Genomic DNA, 22,316 nt, shown 5'->3' with positions numbered 1-22,316 from the left:
ACAAAAACATGGGATACTACATTAAACCCATGATAAAAATACATCAAAGCAAAACATGTCTATTATGAAAAAGCTACATAGATGAAAAAGGTAAGCCAGTGCAACATTATAAGAAATTGGAGCTTAGTAATAAAATTGCTTAGCAGATATTTATCATAAAATAACACATTCACATTTCAAAAAAAGGCATTTAAAACACATTAGTGCTTTTCAGAAATCACTGTTTTAAAAGAGTAAGTATTCACTTTTTTTTTTCCAACCTCAACTAAGTTTTCTTGTAGTTTAAATTAACGCATCCTCCTCCTTAGAATTAAAAAATTTCTTTTCATCAAGCATATTAGCTTATTTAGAGGCTATTTTAAGTTTCTTTGCAAAATGAGCTTCCTTAAATGTGAACAAAAAAGAGGAATTACCTCAAAACTTTAATGAGGTGAATCTAATTGTTGCAAATCCTGCAAACTGTAGACAATAGAAGTAACATCCTCCAAATAAATAATATCAGTCAAGGAACAAAATCTAGGACCACACTACCATCAGTGGAAACATCTAGATTCTTAATAATAAAAGATCCATGCACAACACAAACATTATCATAATTTGACTCAAGCAATGACTAAGCATTAGACGGTACCATAAAAAATTGCACCATAATAAGTTGAACCATAGGCTCCAACATAGGGCCCCTATAGAATCCACTACGAGGTCCACCTTAGGAGCCAAAGGATCCACCACAGGCACCACAAGCCCCACCATAGGCTCCACAACAAGATCCAGAATAGGCTCCACAACATGCTCCACAATAGGCTCCACAACATGCTTCATAACAAGTTGTATAACATATTTCACAATAGCCTCCACATGCTTTAAAATCGAACCTAGGGAGCCATTATTCTCATCCTGAGCACTGACTACCTTAGGAAGATAATGTTGTATTTTTGCACCAATTATTTTCTCTCCACCAAATTACATTGGCAACTTGTTGTAATCATCTACATTAGATAGATCATGACCAAATATTTTACAATTTGAACAAAAAAGGTAATTTCTCATACCCCACCTCAACAATAAATGCAAATCATGACCTTTTCACCAAAAATTGATTAGCCAAATCAGATAACAAATTAATATCAACTAAGACACGTGTAAAGAAACCTCAATACTTATTCTTAATGTAATTATCTAAAGATAAGGGTGTGCCAATGTCACAAGCAATTGAGAAAATACCCTTTGATTTCCAATATTCCAAAGGAAGGCAATGTATGTGCACCAAACATTGGGTTTTCGTAAGCTTCATAGAAGTCAGGATAAAACATTTTATCCAAGCAAAGACATAAAGGGTTCCAGGAGACAAATTCCAAACTCTAACCGTCAACATCCTTCTCATATCCTCAAATGAAGAGACTTGAACTACATTGGTTCTGATTCAATCTGCATTTGAAGAGTGGTTCATCAACAATCTGTGCATTGTGTACCTATACGGGGATAGCCAGGTTTGAAGAGCTGGGATTGCTCTTGTGTTTGTAAGAGATTGAGGGTGTTCATAAGTTGTTTTACTATTTTGATTTTGAGTGGTGAGAGGAGTGCAATTGAGGGATTGTCATTGTATTTTTGTATACTCAATCATTAAAGTGGATTCCCTTCAACTAAGGTTGTTGAAGGAGGACTGGATGTAGGCTTGTGATAGCCGAACCAATATAGATTGTTGTGTCTTGATCTTTCTCTCTATTGATTCATGTGCCTTCGATTATTGATTTCAAGTTTCAAGAATTCATAAAGATTTCAAAAAGGGTTAAAACCAATTCACTCCCCTCTCTCGGTTTGAGATATAATGCTTATCTTTTCTAACATATATATTTGGGTGTGTTGGCCAAAACACATGTCTCCATTATCATTTCAACCAAACAACAATAACAAACAATTTCAACCAAACAACAACAACAAACAATTTCAACAAAAAAAACAACAAACAAGTTCAACAAATCAGTTCTTCAAAACGAAAACGAAAACTTACCTTCAAAACGTGGGTTTATCGGAATAAAGTGTTGCCACTAGTGAGAGAGAAAGCAAAATGCGCCTATGAAGGACAAGAACACGAAAATAATCAGTGAAAACAAAACAAAAATCATACCTAAAGTAGTTAATTAACATGCATTTGTATCAAATGAAAGAAAGATTACATGTGATGGTCGTCAAACTTTGTTCGAGAAAAGTTTGAGCAGAGAACAGGGTATCGCGCTAAGATAAAGTGAATGAATTTTCAATCTCCCGCTCAAATTTTTATTGAATTCACTAACCTTTTGACGTCTAACGCTGAGGCATTCGACGTTTTATATCCTTTTACGTCGAATTATAATTCTAAACGACGTTTAATAATTGCATTTATTTACAAAATTGTCAATGCTCATTTTTAACGTTGGCTATTGAGTGGTTAGACGTTGAACGCATGACGTTATATGTTAGTTTTGCACTAGTGTGTTTTACATAATTCATTAACATATTTTTTTTTCAACAACAAAATTTTGACATTACGAACATTGAGTAAATTAAGAAGACAATCTTATTCCACATAACTATCTGATGGAGGGACTTCAAGACAAGGTTTACATGTCTTTATGTGTTTGGAGACAGGAAACATGACACTCATTGTGAAAAATAAAAAATAACTAAGGAGAAGTGAATGTCGTTTTGTGCATTTAGAAATTTACGAACTGACATGTTTGTTTCTTAAATTTTTGTTATAGTCACACAAGACATTCATTTCTGATTTACACTTATAAATTTATATGGTTTGACCGAAGAAAAGGATACTAGCTCAACAAAGACAAATGCTTACTGATGCACCTCATGTTCTCTCGCGAGGTGGTTTACACTATTAGAGAGACGAATGATAAAGGATCGTGCAAAGGCTTTATGACTTGAGTCCCTTGACCTAGTACCTACACCTGCTAGGTATGAGATGTGAAAGATTGCTTAGACTAAGTGTAATGAGCACATGACATCACAATCAACTCAATTGATATTAGAAAAAAAATTGTAAGTACAAACTCCAAACCCAAAATCGTAGTTCATATGAATTGTTTTATGCAATAAACTTGATTGTGTGGTGTAGAAATAGTTAGTTGAGCAACAAACTCAAGGTTCCTTTGTTGGTCAAGGTAGAGACGATATTCTCACAACGACCATTGGAAAGCCAGAATACCCAGATAGTGTGCGTGGCATTGGTACAATTGGTCTTAGAGACTATTTTATCCCTCCACAAAGAATTAGTGAATCCTTGAGTCAAGAGGAGTTGATGAAGATGAAGCTCTAAATGGAGGAAAGTCACACAATGTGTCCCTCGAGATCCTCACGCTCAAGTACATTTGCCAACTTCAAAAATCCAATTCGTGTGGGAGGCTTTAGGCACATTGATAACTTGCCCTAAAGCATTGGTCATGCCATATTTTGGCCAATCACGGAAATTATATTGTTATTCTTAGTATTTTTTATATAAAATTTATAAATAAATTATTCATAACTTTGAAAATCATTATTTCAATTCTCTTGTCCTAAGAAAGAGTTGAATAGAGGACTGATAAAGCTAGAGTGAGAGTTAAGAGTATTTGGTTTCTAATGTCATGTGCAAGTGTGATGACATACCCACAAGCCATGGCCAAGTACATTAAAAAAGAGTTGGAGTCATCTGTGGAAGATAAGCCTAAACTCTCTCTCTCTCTTGGGCCATCATGAAACTTCTAGTACAGTAAGAATAATTTTGGACCTTGTATTGTGAGGTTTATTTTGGACCAAGTAGAATAGGCTTTTGACCACTCAAGTCAACAAAGGGCCAAGTGTAACACCCCAAAATTTTGAGTGTCACAAGTTCTCACAAAATCGATAATTTTAAAACTTTCTTATAGCGCGGAAACATATTTTTCAAAAATCTCAATAATTAAACACGCGTAACTAAATCAAATTGTATTAGTTCCAAAAGCAATGTCCAATTATATCCTTTCAAATTAATTAAAATGACCAAGGAAATAAAATTACTCCATATTACATTGTATCAAAAGTCCAATTAAAAGAACTATAAAGAAAACCCAAATATTTTCCCCGTCATCTCATGAATCTATCATGCCTCTAAAACATCTGTAATATCATTTGCTCACGTATAATGCATTATACGATCATCGTCGGTAATTTCATCCACAAACACAAAACATAAACACATATGGGGTAAGCTACCGATAAAATAATCATAAAACAAGATACATACATACTGACTATATGAACAATAATCAAACACCTCAAACATAGAAGTAATAACGATAGAAATTCTAATCTTCTAACATAAACAATTAAATCATCTTAAATTACTTGATCCTCGATGTTATCACGAATATCATAAACATAGACTAACCGTCTATCATCTCAACAACACCTATGCTAATTGATACCATTACTATCAACATAGCATACTCTGGAGCATTATCGTCATTACGATCATCAACATGTATTAACCCCATCATGAACACCATTGTGAGCCTCCACAAAACCATAAACATCATAGTGGAAAAAATGAGTCCCACTCATATACCGTACCTCATCCAGTTGTAGCCTACTCTACAGGTCACTTGTAGCCTCACCTACAGGTCATTTATAACCTCTCCTACATATCATCTATAACCTCTCCTACATATCTGTTCGAGTATTCCTATAATCCAACTAAGGAACATGTATTTTTGTCCCACAAGGACAAGGAAAACACCATCACATACATACAAGGAAGATTAAATACTCAAACACCACTCTCTTTTCCACAACTATTTGCCCAAGAGAATATCCCTTTCTTTTCAAAACCCAATGGCAAAAGGAGCACCTATTCGGAGATAATATCAAGATTGACTAGGTACAACAAGTAGACTTATCCCTCACTTTTATGCTCATCAACCACACACTCAGGTACATTAACATGCATTCATGCTCCACTCTCAAACACAAGTCAAGACTGACCTTGAACATAACCATAATTCTCATTCTCTAATTATCACCATGTTCTATAGCCCCTCAAGCTTGGTGCACCTCCATTCTTTATCAAATTCATCAATTTTAACAAAAATGCAATGAAATAAAAGATTATATCATGAGTGATAATTGATTATTCTCGAGAGGTTCACATTTACACAAAATACACTATGATAATCGATTATCACTTAAGATAATCGATTATTTTAGTGGACCTAGCACATCAAATTCCCATATTCGTCACACATTCAGGGATACACACATACACAACACCTTATTAGATATATCAACTCTTAAAAGAAAACATACTCAACTTTTAACAAAACTTTATTTCTTACCAAGGCCCAATATTGACCAAAGTGAGGCACGAATTTGGCTTAGTTGACCCAAGGATCAAAGTTTCCATCTAACTTGGTGGACAAGGAGGAGTGAGTCGTCCATGCCATTTGTCCTCCTTCCTTTGGAGAGTTTTTTCTCCTAGTTAGTGGTCACATGTCACTCTAAGAATAAAGAAAATTCCTCATAGGTAATGGCCACATGTGCCCTTCTCTGATTGGAGAGGATTTATGGCACTTGTCCTTCTCCTAATGAAGAGGATGTTCTCCTTGCTCTCTAAATTTGTCAAAGTGGGTCTTTTAGGTTTAACTTCTACAAATTTAAATACACCTTTAACATATAAATAGGGGTGTCTCTCCACCTTGTATTCACGTTTGATTTAGAGTATTATATATATATATATATATATATATATATATATATATATATATATATATATATATATAATAATAATAATAATAATAAAAAAAAAAAATATAAATATGAGTTGAAAGTGTTACGTGAAGTATCATATAAAAAAACGTACATAAAAATTTGTGTTGAAAATGATATTTGATATAAAATTTATACATTATAAATGATAAATTTCTTCTATGTTTTCCCTTTGAAAATTCCAACATATCCACTTTATTTTTTATTATGTTTCTGAAAACATGTACAATGAGTTTAGTCAAGTAAATATTTTTTACACCCTCGTTCAAATATAGATTGTCTGATATAAATATATTTTATACTTATTTAAATATGGATTGACATGTAGAAAAAAATTATTAATTCTTGAATAACTATTTTAGAATTAAATATAAGATAAATTTTAATCAATTTATCATCATAAGAAAAATCATGAATAGTACATAAGAATTAAAGTGTGTTCTGTTCTACAATTTTACAATATTAGAACGAAAAGAAAAATTATGAAAGGTGAAGAAGAGAAAAGAAACTAAAAGAGATTCATGATAAGAAGAAGATAAATCTCAGAAAGTATAGATTTTTATTTTAGTTATAGAAGTTATTTTTGTTTCTTCAGTAAAAGTTTTTAGTTCTTAAAACTTGTATTTAAACTTATTTACTCTATTTTTTTTAACTTTTAAGGAAAAGAAAATTGAGTGAAACAATGCGAGAATGTTGCTAAACTCTAATATATTAATTACATTGACTAACCAAATCAACCTTTTAGAGGATGTAAGTGTAGAAAATGAAGCACCATTAGTGATGCTTTGCACCAAAAATAGGTAGAAGAATAAAAGTAGCCTCTTGTAACAAGCAAATTACATCTCTGCAACAGTGTTTGACTTAATCTAAGAGAAGTTATAGAAATTTGTGGTGCCAAGTGCAGTCAAAAATTTAGCATATTCTAATTCAACATTGTTAAGAGTGTTAGGATTTTTCTAGTTTAACACTATTATTGTTTTTTTTACTTCATATATTAGAATATATAATATTGAGGGTTTTTCTTATATGTTTTTAACCACACATAATTTATACCAATATAATAATTAAAAAAAATAAGTAACTCAATTTTTTTTGTTATCTTATAACACACATGCAAACATGAAAAATGTAAGTGATGTGTATCTATATATAATTTTTTTTCTTTCTAAGAACTATGTCTTGTACTCATAGTCACAATGCACATATGAATTGAAACTGTGGGCAAAAACAGGGGAAAAGATTCCAATCCCATGAATTCTAGTATTATTTTGTACCCCTTAATTACCATTTAGCATTTATATAAAGATCAGCATATATTTACAAATTAAGATTTTTTAAAGTTTTATCACTATTACATACATAGAAATATTGGATAATATTGGTAGCAACACAACTAAAAGGAATATAATTATTATAAAAGAAAGAGTATATTCTCAATTGAGTAAGTCATAAATAGACCTCACCAGAATGGGTATAATCAATCCACTAAAAGATGTTATCCATGATTTATAAATATGTCAGAATTCAAATTCAGCGTCTCTTCCAAATATTTTATTAACTACTGATATAATTCTCTATTTAACACTTACATAACAAAATTGCTCATTTTCTTAGAAGATACCATTGTTGTTTCAAAAGTTAAATTGAAATTTTGATAAGATGTAAGACAATTTTAAAGAAATATAATACACATGTAATAAATAAATTGCCGGTAAGGTAAAAATATAAATCTTGTAACTAAATAATAATATAAAAAGCAAAAACACCATTCAAATTTTCTGAGAATTTGTTTTGAACTGACACCATGCATCCCAAGTAGAACTTTTATATAGATCAATACTTTTTTAATTATTTAATTTCTCATTAAGTGAAATAATAGTGGATATAAGGTTATAAAAAAAATTAAGAGAAATAAAGGTAAAAACATATTGTTAGAATAAATAATATGCTATAAATTAAATTGATTATATGATTTTTAGAAAAAGAAGAAGTGAAAGAGGTGCTTTGCTTAAAAATCCAAAAGTAGGAGTTTCTGACATTGAACTCGTGTGAGCTGAGAAACAAGATGATCAAAGGTGTAGTTTGGATGTTTCAATTTTTTGATTTGCCATACATCTTCCAATTTTGACTGTGCAAAGAACCACCGAACTGTGCTCAACAGAGTACACGTGTTTCAATATTTTGTTTTCTCTTTAAAACTACCTTTTTACTTTATTTTATTTTTATTCCATGCATGGAATTCTCCTCCGACTTCAACACCACCAAAATGAGAGAACTACCAAAAAAAGAGATATAATATATATATATATATATATATATATATATAAATATAAATATATAGAGAGAGAAAAAAGAGAAGAGAGTGATGGTTAGTTCTAGCTCTTCTTCTTTGGTGCCTATTGAGTAGTAGCAGCAACAACAACAAACAACAACAACCCATTTTTCAAAATTGGATTTTTTCCATGGCACCTCCATTGATTTTGTTTGCTTAGGAGAAACAAAATTTAGGGTGTCTGGTTCTGCCTTTTCTCGGGTCTAATCTCTGTACTTATGGATACGTCGCATCGGAACGCTTTGATTCTCTTTTGATCATCATCTGGTCAGAAAAGAAGAAGCTTTGTGATCTGTTTCTCTGAACTTGATCTGAATTTGTGGTTTACAGCCCCTTCCTCCTGTGTGTTCACATGATCACGGAATGTGCATATGCATATAGTCCTTGCGAATTTTGAGGTAAGTGTTAAAAAGCTTGTTGATCTTGTTTTGTTTTGCTTGGTGGATACAATAATATTTGGATTAGATTCGTTCGTTATTCATCATGTCGTATCAATCAATGGAGGAGAGAAAGTTTGTTTGCAAGTATTGCAGCAAGAGGTTCCCGTGTGGGAAGTCTCTCGGTGGCCACATCAGAACTCACATGATGAGTGAGAATTCAGCTTTAGGTAATGCAGAGAGGAGCAATGCTACTAATGGTATGTTCAAGTTGAATGGCCGGGGAAAGAGGAAGAGAGATTTGGGGTCTGAAGAAAACGGTGGTGGTGGCGGTGGTGGGGCTACTTATGGTCTTAGAGAGAACCCCAAGAAGACCACGAGGTTTGTACATTCCAATTCCAGTTTGCAGCTTGAAAAGTTCTGCAAAGAATGTGGGAAGGGATTTCTGTCATTGAAGGCTCTTTGTGGCCACATGGCTTGCCACTCTGAAAAGGACAAGGGAGGCAATAGGTTTGAGAGCAGTTCTAGTGGGTTTGCTGAGAAGCAGAAATTGGCTATGGACAGTCAATCTGACACCGAAACTTCTACGCCAAGGAGGTCCAAGAGAAAGAGGTTCAAGACCCTTAGCAATAGCAACAACCAAGCTCAATCTTCTGTTTCGGAGGTTGAGCAGGGTCAGGAAGAGGTGGCTAGGTGTTTGATGATGTTGTCCAAGGATTCTAGCTATAAGGGTCGTTTTTCTTTGTTCACAGAGTCTTCTGATAACAACTCGGTTGTTCTAGAGGTTAAGTCACCTTCACCGGACACTAAGGTTACTATGATGAATAGTGATGGTAAGAACTTTGTGTCTGGTGCTTATGAGGAGAAGAAGTTGGAGCAGTCCAAGGAGTTTAAGTATGCTGAAGTTGGCTATGATTCTGATAATTCAGATTCTGGGTATTTTAGATATGGTCCTAAGGAGGTTGACTCCACTGATTCAAATAATGGGAATTTCAAGAATGAGGTTCAGTCTTCGAAAGTGGGGTGCTTTTCTGGGTTTGAGGATTATGATGTTGAGTCAAGGAAAGTGCCAAGCAGGAGCGTTGAATTCAAGAAATTTGTTGTGGAGAATTGGGAGAATGATAGACAAGATGGTGGAGCTGCAAGGAAATTTGATTCAAAGAAAAGTAAGAAACCCAACTATGAGTCTCTTGGGCAGAATTTAGTAAGGGTTTCTAGCAGGAAGATGGGGAATGGTTCTGGCAATGATAAGGTGAACAAGTACGAGTGCTTAACCAGTGAAAGAGACAATGGTTATGATGATTCTGCTTATGAGAGTGATGAAAACAGCACAGACAGTGATTCTTATCCAGCTCCGAAGGCTTACAGCAAGAGGAACCTCAGTGGCCAAAAGGGGAAGAAGAAATTGAAGTCAAAGAAAAGCAAGGCACATGAATGCCCAATCTGCAACAAAATTTTCAGGTCAGGCCAAGCCTTGGGGGGTCATAAGAGATCCCATTTTATTGGAGGTTCTGAAGAGAACACCCTAGTGATAAGACCAGGAGCTGCTGCTGTTCCTTGCCTCATTGATCTCAACTTACCAGCACCAGTTGATGAATAGGGAGAAACGTGGCATGTCATTCTGGGTTTTGCAGTATTTTGAAGCATCTGTTGTTGAGGTAGCTGAATGTTTGGAATTCTAAAAGCATTGTGTCTTTATCCCATATGATGAAAGCAATGACAATGTACAAACAAGTGGGTAGCTGATTTTTGTTCCTAAGGCCTTAGATCCATTGTTTTGGTTTAGGGTAGTCTTTCTTTTCATGTTTATAGAGCATGAGAACTTACTACTTTCTCAATTGATATTTCTTTGTTATTTCCTTTGTCAAGTACAACTATTATATACTCTTGGAACCATGTTCTTTTCATGCAAATGTTAACTTCACCCTTGGTTGCCTCAATGAACTTTTATCTTTTAGTGTTGGGGTCTTCCAATTTTTCATCTTATAGAAATGTAGGTGGCATGTTGATACGTACCCAAGAGATAATAAAAATAGGTGGGGCAGAGTTTATAAGAGGAGAGAAAAGGGTGACGTGGCTTTGTGAGGGAATTGTGTTAGTTAGAAGAGAGAGAAAATGGTTTGTTATATATTATGAGGTGTAGGCTGTGAGGGGGGACACGTTTGGTTTTCGGTGGAGTGAGAGGAGAAGAATTATTACCATTCTTCTCAGGAGCGAGGCTCTGGGCAGAGGGTCTGGAACCTTCTGAGTTTTCTGTTTTATAATAACAGTGAATTTTGACCATTCTACTTTTCACATTTCATATTTTCGATTGTTCCATTGATTCCTAAACTCTGATCTCTATTAATTGGTCCGACCTGCCGGATCAATATTTCCCGATCGGAGATCATGCCACCAAGAAGGAACAATGTCCAAGGAGAGCCAGCGGGTGAGGAGAATGAGGCAGATCTTGTTGTGGGGGAGGTCGCTAAACTCAAAGCAGTAGTCGAGGAGCTTGTGGCGCAATCGTTGCAAAGTCAAACCAACTTGGAGAAGCTGCGTAAGGATTCAGCAGAACAGATCGTCACCTTACGCCGAGAAGCCGCTGAGAATCAATCAAAGCTCCTTCACTTAATTTCGAAGTTCACTAATATGAATGAGGGGGAAAACGAAGAGTTGGGGTCAGGATCGGTGAATACGCAGAGAACGAAAAGTATGAGACAACTCGAGGGGGACGATTTAGCTGAATTTCGGCAATCGATGAAGAAGATAGAATTACCACCATTCTATGGAGAAGACCCAGCGGGGTGGATAGCAAGAGCTGAAGTTTATTTTAACGTACAAGAGACACGAGAGGCAGTCCGGGTGAATCTCGCACAACTGTGTATGGAAGGAAGCACGATTCACTTTTTCCATGCGTTATTAAATGAATATGATGAGTTAACTTGGGAAGATTTGAAACGAGAGATGCTGGAGCGATATGGAGGCCGGGGAGAAGGGAGTAGTTATGATCAATTGGCTGCCCTAAAACAAATAGGAAGTATCGAAGACTATATTATAAGTTTTGAGTGTCTCATTGCTCAGGTGCCACGAATGCCCGATGAACAATACTTTTCTTATTTTACACAAGGGCTGAAGTACGAAATACGTGCGAGAATACGAAGCTTGCACGTGGCACATCCTATGTCCAGGGGTCGCATGATGAATGTAGCTCGCGCCATCGATGTGGAGATATCAGGGAGAAATAAAATATGGCAGGGAAGGGGAGAGTCTCGAGGGGATAGGTATCAAGTAGGGCATCGACCCATTTCAACTGTGGTGGGAAAAACTGGGCCAAAACAAAATGGGGGAAGTTGGGGAGGAAATGGGCCTGGCCCAAGTGTTCAGAAGGATTGGGGTGCAAAGAATAAAGGGGGGTCACGTGATAGAGGAGCAAATCATCTTTCTTATCAAGAACTTCTCGACCGAAAACAAAAGGGCTTGTGTTTCAAATGCGGTGGGGTGTACGGTCCCCTTCATCAATGTCCTATTAAGCAGCTAAGGGTGGTCATGGTGAATGAGGAAATCCAAGTTGAATGCGAAGGAGATGAAGAGGAAAATGAGGAGAGGGATGACGAAGATGAGGTGGTGGCAGAATGTACAACGTTAAATCTCTATTCTCTCACGCGAGACCGAAATGATCAACCGAGGACTATGAAGTTACGGGGTCTGATTGGGGAGATTCCGATGTTGTTCTTGGTCGACAGCGGAGCCACGCACAACTTTATTTCACGAAAACTTGTGGAAGCTTTGGGTTGGCAGTGGGAAAGAACCAAGCAAATGAAGATTCTGATGGGAGATGGGCACAAATCCGAGACTCAGGGGATTTGTCGAGGTCTCAAAGTAAGGATTGATGATGGTGAGTTTGAAATTGATGCTTTTCTCTTCGATTTGGAGGACATGGACATGATATTGGGGATGTCGTGGTTAACGACGTTGGGAGAGACCACTGTGGATTGGAAAAAACAGCAAATGAAGATCCAGACTCAGCAAGGAGAGAAACTGCTAAGAGGGGCCCCTCATGGGGATTCTTTGTTAATTTCAGTGTGTGGGATATGGGAGGAAAAAGAGAAGATGGAAGTTGCAGAGTTGGGTCCAGAGCAACGAAGCGTCTTAAATCACTTGCTGCAGTATTTCAAAGATGTGTTTGAAGAACCTAAGGGGCTACCCCCTAGACGTGTAAAGGAACACAAAATTCATCTCAAACCAGGACAAGAACCTATTAACGTGAGGCCTTACAGATATGCGTATCATCAGAAGAATGAAATTGAGAGACAAGTGCAAGAGTTGATGGAAGTGGGTCATATCAGGCATAGCCAGAGTGCTTACTCGAGCCCAGTCATTTTGGTGAAGAAGAAAAATAACAAATGGCGCATGTGTGTTGATTATAGAGCTTTGAACAAGGTCACTATTCCAGATAAATTTCCAATACCAGTTATTGAGGAGTTATTGGATGAGTTGCATGGAGCTAAATATTTCTCTAAATTGGACCTTCGTTCAGGATATCATCAAGTCAGAATGAGGGAGGAAGACATTCCAAAGACAGCATTCCGAACCCATGAGGGTCACTATGAGTACCTCGTGATGCCCTTTGGACTTATGAACGCTCCATCGACATTCCAAGCTCTCATGAATGAAGTTTTTCGAACGCTGTTAAGACGAGGGGTATTAGTGTTTTTTGATGATATACTCGTGTATAGCAACAGTTGGGAAGAGCATATGCAGTTGCTTGAAAAGGTGTTAGAAGTGTTGAGGGATCACCAATTATTTGCGAACAAGGAAAAATGTTTGTTTGGCCATGAGAAGGTGGAGTATTTGGGACATATTATTTCCATACATGGAGTTGCGGTGGACCCAGCAAAGGTTAATAGTGTGTTAGAGTGGCCAATTCCCAAGAACGTAAAGGGAGTTCGTGGATTTTTGGGTCTTACAGGCTATTATCGTAAGTTTATAAAAGATTATGGTAAGATAGCTAAACCACTAACAGAGCTTACTAGAAAGGATGGATTTGGGTGGAATGAACGAGCTCAAGAAGCATTTGATGAGCTCAAACAAAGGGTCACATCAGCACCAGTGTTAAGGCTCCCAAATTTTGAAGAAGAGTTCGTCCTGGAATGTGATGCATCTGGGACAGGGATTGGAGCAATCCTAATGCAAGGAAAAAGGCCGGTGGCGTACTATAGCAAGGCCTTGAGTTCACGCAATTTGACGAAGTCAGCCTACGAAAGAGAGTTGATGGCAGTGGCATTGGCTATCCAACACTGGAGGCCTTATCTTTTGGGTCGCAAATTTACTGTTTTTTCAGACCAGAAGAGTCTTAAGCAACTAATGCAGCAAAGGATAACGACAGGTGGACAACAAAATTGGTTGGCTAGACTATTAGGCTATAATTTTGAGATTGTTTATAAGCCAGGCAAAGAAAATCAGGGGGCAGATGCTCTATCCCGAAGTAGAGATGAAGGAGAAATGAAGAGCATGGTATCTTTTCCAGTTTGGTTAGATTGGCAAGAGCTTAATGCAGCGGTACATGTTGATGATAAATTGAGGAAGATAATAGAAGAAATAAAGGCTGGACAGGTTTATGTGGGATATGAATATAAACAAGGCGTTTTATATTATCAAGATCGCTTAGTGATACCGGATAAATCTGTGTGGGTCAATAGGTTATTGGAAGAAGCTCACTCTACTCTGCAAGGGGGTCACTCAGGGTTTTATCGAACCTACAGAAGGATTGCAGCCAATGTGTACTGGAAAGGAATGAAGAAAGATGTCCAACAATTTGTCCAAGCCTGTGATACATGTCAGAGGCAGAAATATATAACAGCAGCCCCTAATGGTTTATTACAGCCTTTACAGATTCCAGAAAGAGTTTGGGAGGATATCAGTATGGATTTCATTACTGGATTGCCCCGGTCTAAAGGCTTTGAAGCAGTTTTGGTAGTGGTGGATCGTTTAACAAAATATTGCCATTTTGTTCCCCTTAAACATCCTTATACGGCAAAGTCATTGGCTGAGATTTTTGTAAAAGAAATAGTAAGGCTGCATGGAATACCGAATTCGGTGGTGAGTGATAGGGATCCGATATTCATGAGCTTGTTTTGGAGAGAGCTCTTTAAGATGCAAGGAACAAAGCTGAAAATGAGCACGGCGTATCATCCGCAATCGGATGGACAAACTGAGGTAACTAATAGATGTCTGGAGACTTACCTCAGATGTTTTATTACTGATCAACCAAAGACGTGGGTGATTTGGATACCGTGGGCAGAGTTGTGGTTTAATACCACTTATCATAGTTCCACAAAAATTACTCCTTTTGAAGCGGTGTACGGAAGAATTCCTCCTAAGATTGTCCAGGTGGTTCAAGGAGAGGTGAGGGTAGCAGCTGTTCAAAAGGATCTTCTAGAGAGGGATGAAGCACTGAGACAGTTGAAGTCTCATTTATTACGTGCCCAAGACAGAATGATGATTCAAGCTAATAAGCATAGAAGGGAAAGACATTTTTCGGTGGGAGATCTTGTGTTTTTGAAGTTGAAACAGAATAGACAGCAGTCGGTCATGAGCAGAATTAACCATAAATTAAGTGCTAAATACTATGGACCATTTGAAGTAGAGGAGAAAGTAGGAGAGGTGGCATATCGTCTGAAATTACCACCTACTTCAAAGATTCATCCTGTTTTTCATGTATCTTTGCTGAAAAAAGCGGTGGGCAAGTATAAGGTTGAGGATGCTCTCCCTACCGGGTTAGATGATGACAGAGCTGAAATATTAGTTCCCACGGCCATCTTAGCCACTAGGAACTACACCAAAAGAGGAGAAACTAAGAAGCAGGTACTGGTTCAATGGAGAGAGCAGAATGCAGATGAAGCCACTTGGGAAGATGAAATAAATATTCGAAGTCAGTTTCCAGAGTTTAGCCTTGAGGACAAGGCTTTAATTCATGAAGAAGGCATTGATACGTACCCAAGAGATAATAAAAATAGGTGGGGCAGAGTTTATAAGAGGAGAGAAAAGGGTGACGTGGCTTTGTGAGGGAATTGTGTTAGTTAGAAGAGAGAGAAAATGGTTTGTTATATATTATGAGGTGTAGGCTGTGAGGGGGGACACGTTTGGTTTTCGGTGGAGTGAGAGGAGAAGAATTATTACCATTCTTCTCAGGAGCGAGGCTCTGGGCAGAGGGTCTGGAACCTTCTGAGTTTTCTGTTTTATAATAACAGTGAATTTTGACCATTCTACTTTTCACATTTCATATTTTCGATTGTTCCATTGATTCCTAAACTCTGATCTCTATTACATGTGTTTTACTAATAATCATGTACCAGAACTAAAGTAATGTAGCAGTTCATTTTGAACTGTATATTTGCAACCAACACCTTTAATGCTATGAAAGTGGTTGAAAACTAAAAGTTGTCATTGGAGGTGGTGGTGGGGGTTGCATTCCCAAGGTTGGTAAATGGTAATTGCAATGGTTTTCTTAAAGTGAAATAGAAAAATATCTTTAAACTTGGCTAAGCTACATTAATGTCTCATGCCCAAGTTGTTCCTTTAACATAGATCTTAGCACTGTCAAATGGTTATACTTGAGATATGTGCAACATTTTGGAAGGTGAAGCTGTAAGAAGAGGCAAACCAGTTTCCTCACCAAATTTTTTTGTTCATTTTGTCCTTTTCCTTAGCCATTGAAAAAAATAAAGTGGTTGTTGGACCATTCTTTAGGTTGAAGATTAAAGCAGGAATAATTGCTTAGTAGAAGTATGAGGAAACAAAAACAAGCTTCTTTATCATTGAAGATAAAAGTTTGAGGGTTGAGATGGCTCTAAGGTCACCCACCGGTTAAGGTAGTAAGACTCATAATTACTCCGTATACAACTTTCTAACACATGTATCTTAATAGCATGAGATTTTGTACACCTTTTTAGTCATGTCGGTTCCTTTATATTTTGTTGACTATGTTTCCATTCTTAGTCCTTAGGTTGTATGAGAGGACCACTCGTATTATAGTAGCTCTTGGTAATGCCCACATGTGGGCTCAATCAGTAGAATCCATAGGCACTCAAGAAGAATCAAAATCGTATTTCAACCCAATTATATGCTCCTTTGGGACGTTGAATCATTATGGAATGAACCACGCAAAAGGGTACCTTAATTTTTGCAAATATATCGATCAAAACCAGCTAAATAATCGATTATACAAATAAATTTTAATATTTTTCATTAGGGTTTTGTGGGGGTATTGTAAACATCTGTCTACAATTTTTGTGTGTAGGATGTTAATAGTTTTTCTTACTTCATCATGTGCTGTTTATGTTCTTTGTAATGGTATGAAACAGGAATTTGATTTTTTTATTGGATTTTTTGTATTGTCTCTCTTATGTATTTACATTAATTTTAATGTTTTGAAATATATTAAATTTTTTTAATACATCAAAAACTGTTTATTATGAAAACACCACAGAAGAATAATACTGAAAAATCAGTAGAAAATTTGGACTCAGAATAAGAATTTGAAAACACTAAAAAATCAGCTGAGATTCTGAATTCATGGAATAGCTAATAGTTGGAAAAGAAAAATGGGAAAAATAATAAAAAGAAATGGGATGATATAAGAGAGTTTGTGGAATTGGAAGTGAAAAATGATAAGTTCTTAATAGAAGATGTAGGTCATGAGTGACTCAGAGTCATGATGCTTAGTTAAAAAGGACAAGTGCTGTCTCTATTACTCACAAAAGTAACTGCTAAATGAGCAACTTTTCTAATTCTTGTTAAGACAAAAATGTGCAGAATGAAGGTTGAGATGCTCTGGTCGACCTTACAGAGGGAATCACAATTTAGAGGGTAATTTTTTATTTTGTCAATTGGTTTAATGAAGCCTCTTATCAGAACATTTTTCAGTGTTGATATATAAGGTGAGTGGAGCATGTGTGAGCACCCCCATTTATGGAAAAAAAATCATGATCTCAGTTGTAATATCTCATGGAAGAAAAGAAGTTGCAGGGCATATTCTTACTTTTCAAGATGCAAATAAGTGTGTTTCCATTTTTATTATTTCTCTTTCATTTTCACTTTCAGCTTTTCCATCAAGCCACTGTCTCTGTATTAATTATGGAAGGAAGGATATTAGCCTTTGTGATATAAAACATGTTCATTGGCCTCCGAATAATGCACTTTTATGTTTTAGGCTTGACCGTTTTTTTTTTCTTAAAATCTTTCGAGTTTTTTTTCCTCAATTTAATTTTCATTTTATTTAAAAAGAATCAATATAATCTTTTCTATTAAATTTGGCGTTGACAGTACTTAGGAGGTGACTATATGTTCATCTTTTTCTGTTCCTTCACTTTATTTTTACTCATTACACTAGTTTCTACTCTTTTAAGAGTTGATTTGTCAACTTAATCCATGATCCATGGATTAGTCCTAGCTCATCTTTGAATAAGCCTTTTTATGGGACTACCAACTGAGGGAACAATAAAATAACTCCAATCTTCGGAGTCTTCTTTCAAGTGACTTAGGATCAAGGATAAGATGAACTTCACCCCATTACAAGACTTTAATTAATTGTTAAAAACAATACCTTTAGCTTGGATCATATATTGAGTCGAGTCATCTCAAGCCGAACACCAAAATGAGCTAGCCTATGTCGAAGGCCTAGACAAGTCATTTCAGACTAATATTTGAGATAGGCTCTCTTGGATTGAGCGTCGAGATGGGCTGACCCAGGCTGAAGATCGGGACAGGCTGGTCAAGGCTGAAGGTTGAGATTGGTCTACTCGGACTGAAGGTTGAGATAGGACAACTCGGGCCAAAGATCAAGACGGGTTGACCTTGGTCGAAGGTTGAGACTGGTGACTCGAATCGAAGGTCATGACGGGTCATCCCAAGTCAGAGATCAATACAAGTCGACCTGGGCTGAAGGACGTGACTCACTCAAAGGTTGGACATATCAGCTTATCAAAGTTTGAGAACACAATCACGAGCCAAAGGTCAAGAAGGGTGGACTTAGGATGAAGGTTGGGACAAGATTTCCAGGGTTGATGGTCGAGACCGGTAAGCCCGAGCCGATGGTCGAGACAAGCTTACTAGGTTGATATTCAATGCACGCTGGTTTAGGCTGAAGGCCGAGATTTGCCAGCTCAAGAAATAGGATGAGACGGGTCTACTCGGGTAGAAGGTTAACACAAGTCGACATGGACCAATGGTCGAGATAGGACCCGACTGAATTCGACAGAGTCAATCTTGACCAAAATTTGGTCAAATTTGACAAAGTTTGTCCCCATCAAAATTTGACACTGATAATCGATTATCCACTAATAGTAATCGATTATGCATTTAATGAATGCACAACAGTAAAAAAACATGCTAAAAAACTCCAACGACTAGTAGTGATAATCGATTATGGTAAGTCATAATTGATTATGGATGATCGATTATCTGATAATCGATTATCCACTAATAGTAATCGATTATGCATTTAATGAATGCACAACAGTAAAAAAACATGCTAAAAAACTCCAACGACTAGTAGTGATAATCGATTATGGTAAGTCATAATTGATTATGGATGATCGATTATCTGGTAATTGATTATTCTAGAGCCAAATATGAGTTTTCATCAAACTTAAAAACCTCTCTACGATAATCGATTATCTTAAGTAGCTAATCAATTATTACAAAGTATTTTGACTCCAAATAGAACTTTAAAGCATAAAATACATGGAATCAAACAAAACATCAAGCCCTATACATAAACTACTAATCACAAAAGCTTTAACATATAAAACAAGTCTTCATGAAGGTCTTCTTCCAAAGTGAGTACTTGAAACTTGAATTTGGCATCATCAAAACTTCTATACTTCATGATTTTGCTAATAGTTACATAAACACGATCTCTGGTGGATTTGTAAGAGGAACATCCTCGGTGTTAGCACGCAAAAGACATATCAAAGCGCTTAAGTTGATACATTAGGTAGAGCAAAGGATTAAAAGCATGTTGCCCATCACCTTCACCAATGAAGACTTCAAGGCGCTAGAGTCAAGGAAGGTCCTGGTTGATCAAGGAAGCTCGATCAATATCCTTTACTGGAAAACTTTTTAGAAGATAAATGTTCTAAATACTTGATTATTTACCAATGAGGAGCATTGGTGTCTTGAAGATATTATGGTTTTGATGATGCTACAAGATGAAGAACGTGAAGACTTTTGTTGTATTTATTTAAAAGCATTTTGTAGAATTAATTGTATAGGAATTACTTTGTTAATGTAAGAACTCTTAGAAGTTTTCCTGTTTAGAGAGTCTTTGCGCAGATAATCGATTATTTGGTATAATAATCGATTATTTCAGTCTGAGTTAGTATTGTCAAAGTCGTGCAAATAATCGATTATCACTCAAGATAATTGATTATCACTTTTTGAAAACCCCATAACGGACACAAATAATCGATTATCACTTATGATAATATATTATATTTGACACTTGGGAGTTGTCTTTTCATTTTATGAACCTTGGGTTATAAATAGTGTTTTCCTCCGCTCTTAGGAAGGAACTTTTCATTTTGAGAGTATTAGAGATTTGTGCCTAAGGGAAGCTCTCTGAGAGTGAAAAGGGATCTATGCCATTTGAGAATACAATTTGTCTAAGGAAGTTCTCAAGTGATAGAGTTGCTTAAGTCAAGTCTTGTAAATAGGAGAAGCTCGTGCTTAGTGTATCTAAGGTCAGAGCGATTCTCTTCAAGTTGGATGAACAGATTCTTCCTTTCGTTTGTCGAAAGGAAGGTTCTTCCGTTCGTTTGTCGAAATGAAGGTTCTTCTGTTCGTTTGTCGAATGAAGGTGTTTTCTATTCTTTGCTTATTTTGATTATCAAATTGTAATCTGCAAACCATCTTAGTGAAAAAAAAGGTTAATAACTAATTATAGTGATTAACGCCTGGACGTAGAATCTTTTGATTCGAACCAGGATAAATTTTCTGTGTTGATTTTCTTGAACACTACACTCTTTAAACTTTTAGCATATCAATTGTTCGATAAAAGTTTACTAAGAAAATCAATTTTTGAAATCGACTATTTTAACTTGACTTTTGACCGTAACACACTTTCCGCTATTTTATTTCGCTGCGCAACTCGACGATACCGGTTGTTTTAACCAACAAGGGAGACTCGCATTGCATCAGCGTGGCTGACTGATGTTCCCTCTCCTTCGGCCTTGGTCAAAGCGCCCTCCTCGGTAGTAGCTCTAGCATCGCTCGACCTTGTTGGATATTTACCTAGTAACTTCTTGAGATAATTGAGATTGCACGGGTTGGTGTGGGTCATGATATCTATAACAGGAAGAAAAACTCACCTGAGTTAAAATTTAATCAAGAAAAGGAATTAATGAAGAAAGACAAGTTACCATAGAAATCCCAAATGTCGGGAACAATAATATTTCAAAAGTTCTCTGAATTGGAGCTTATGAAGTAATTTCTTCGATTTGATGATATTGAGTTTCAAAATGAATAGATAGCTCAAGAGAGACAAAATGTTGTTAAGGTTGAACAAGCTCAAGGTGAATATGGTAGTAAAATTGCTAACTTAGTTTCAGTAGGAAGAGATTCAAGTTTAGATATAATTAATCTAGAAAATATAGCTTTTGTATCAATATTGAAGAACATTTTCATCTAAGAAAGAATTTGATAGTGATAAACAATATGCTGAAGATGAAAATGAAGATGATTTCATCAAAGATTGGCCAGATAAAACCTGATATTTGTTCTTTCTAGCTATTTAATTGTTATCACTTTAACATGTTTTGGGGTTATATGGACCTATTCATTTGGTGTAGCTAGTTTGAAAAATGTAGTAGCAGGTAATAAGTTTGGAAACACTGAATGCTTTATACAGAGATGAACAATATATGTTGAGTTAAGCACAACGGAAGGATAAGAACAGAAGATATTGTTTATGTCCTATGTTGGGAGGGTAGGTAAACTGTTGGTGGACCTGTTGTTGAAAAACATAACTAATATGGCATCTTTATAGGAATTTTAACTTTATTTAAATCATGAAGATTTGTAAGTGTTTTTTTTATCTTTTTTGAACATATTTTTCTTGTTAGAAGAAATGTTAGAATTACAAAATTGTAATTGTTAAGAGGGTGTTAGAGAGTAGCATTTCCTTACTTTTATATTTTAATTAAAAAAAATTACAGAATCTACTTGAAATTAAAGGTGGAGTTGGTCCGACAACTAGTGTCAAAAGCAAATATATCTTATACAGAAACTACATTGCATGATTATAACTTATTTCTACTATTTACTATGTTATTACGTTGTAAGTATGAATTCTCTTTACAATTACGACTTGTAATAATAAAGTTTTGCTCCTTTCAAAAAGAGATTTATTATAATTTCTCTTGAAGCTCTTACGGGAAACATATACAAATTATAATCATGGATTATCTCACACAATATATGAGTGGCATATATAACTAAGGTGTATACTATATACTCAGTCAAATTAGCCTATAGGAAAATTATATCTTCGAAAAAAAAATTACTCTCTTTGAAGTCTACTGATAAATCTAATTAGTTCTATATTCACGAATATCATAGACTAACAAATAATCTTGGAATAATATACTTAAACTGATTAAAAAAAGTTAAAATCTTCTTATATTGGAGTCTTTTTGTTATTGCTCTTATGGTTAGGTTTGAAAAAAGTGTTTGTCAATGTCATTGGAGAAATGAAATTGTTATGAGTCAATGAGAATGGCCTTTCTTTATAGTATTTTTGAGTGTGGAAAGGGAGACAGAAAAGAATGGAGTTTTCTAAACCTAATACATAGAAT

The 22,316-nt window shown here is 35.9% G+C and overlaps 1 protein-coding gene across 1 annotated transcript; it reads left to right on the top strand.

Annotated features, from left to right (window-relative positions):
* Positions 1 to 8,136: 8,136 nt before the first annotated feature.
* On the top strand, positions 8,137 to 10,336 carry LOC124826238 (uncharacterized). The gene has a single exon (XM_047299023.2). It carries the CDS (start codon positions 8,588 to 8,590, stop codon positions 10,079 to 10,081), a length of 1,494 nt encoding a protein of 497 aa, XP_047154979.1. The 5' UTR covers positions 8,137 to 8,587; the 3' UTR covers positions 10,082 to 10,336.
* Positions 10,337 to 22,316: the final 11,980 nt, after the last annotated feature.

Source organism: Vigna umbellata, chromosome 3, assembly GCF_029865625.1.
Source record: "Vigna umbellata cultivar VRB3 chromosome 3, Vumbellata_1.0, whole genome shotgun sequence".
Taxonomy (NCBI): domain Eukaryota; kingdom Viridiplantae; phylum Streptophyta; class Magnoliopsida; order Fabales; family Fabaceae; genus Vigna; species Vigna umbellata.
The sequence above is the reverse complement of the archived record's forward strand: the minus strand, read 5'-3'. Positions and strand labels throughout refer to the sequence as shown.

Bases quoted from the DNA above. Each gene is read 5' to 3' on its own strand.
- LOC124826238 (XM_047299023.2), top strand. From the start codon at position 8,588: ATGTCGTATCAATCAATGGAGGAGAGAAAGTTTGTTTGCAAGTATTGC.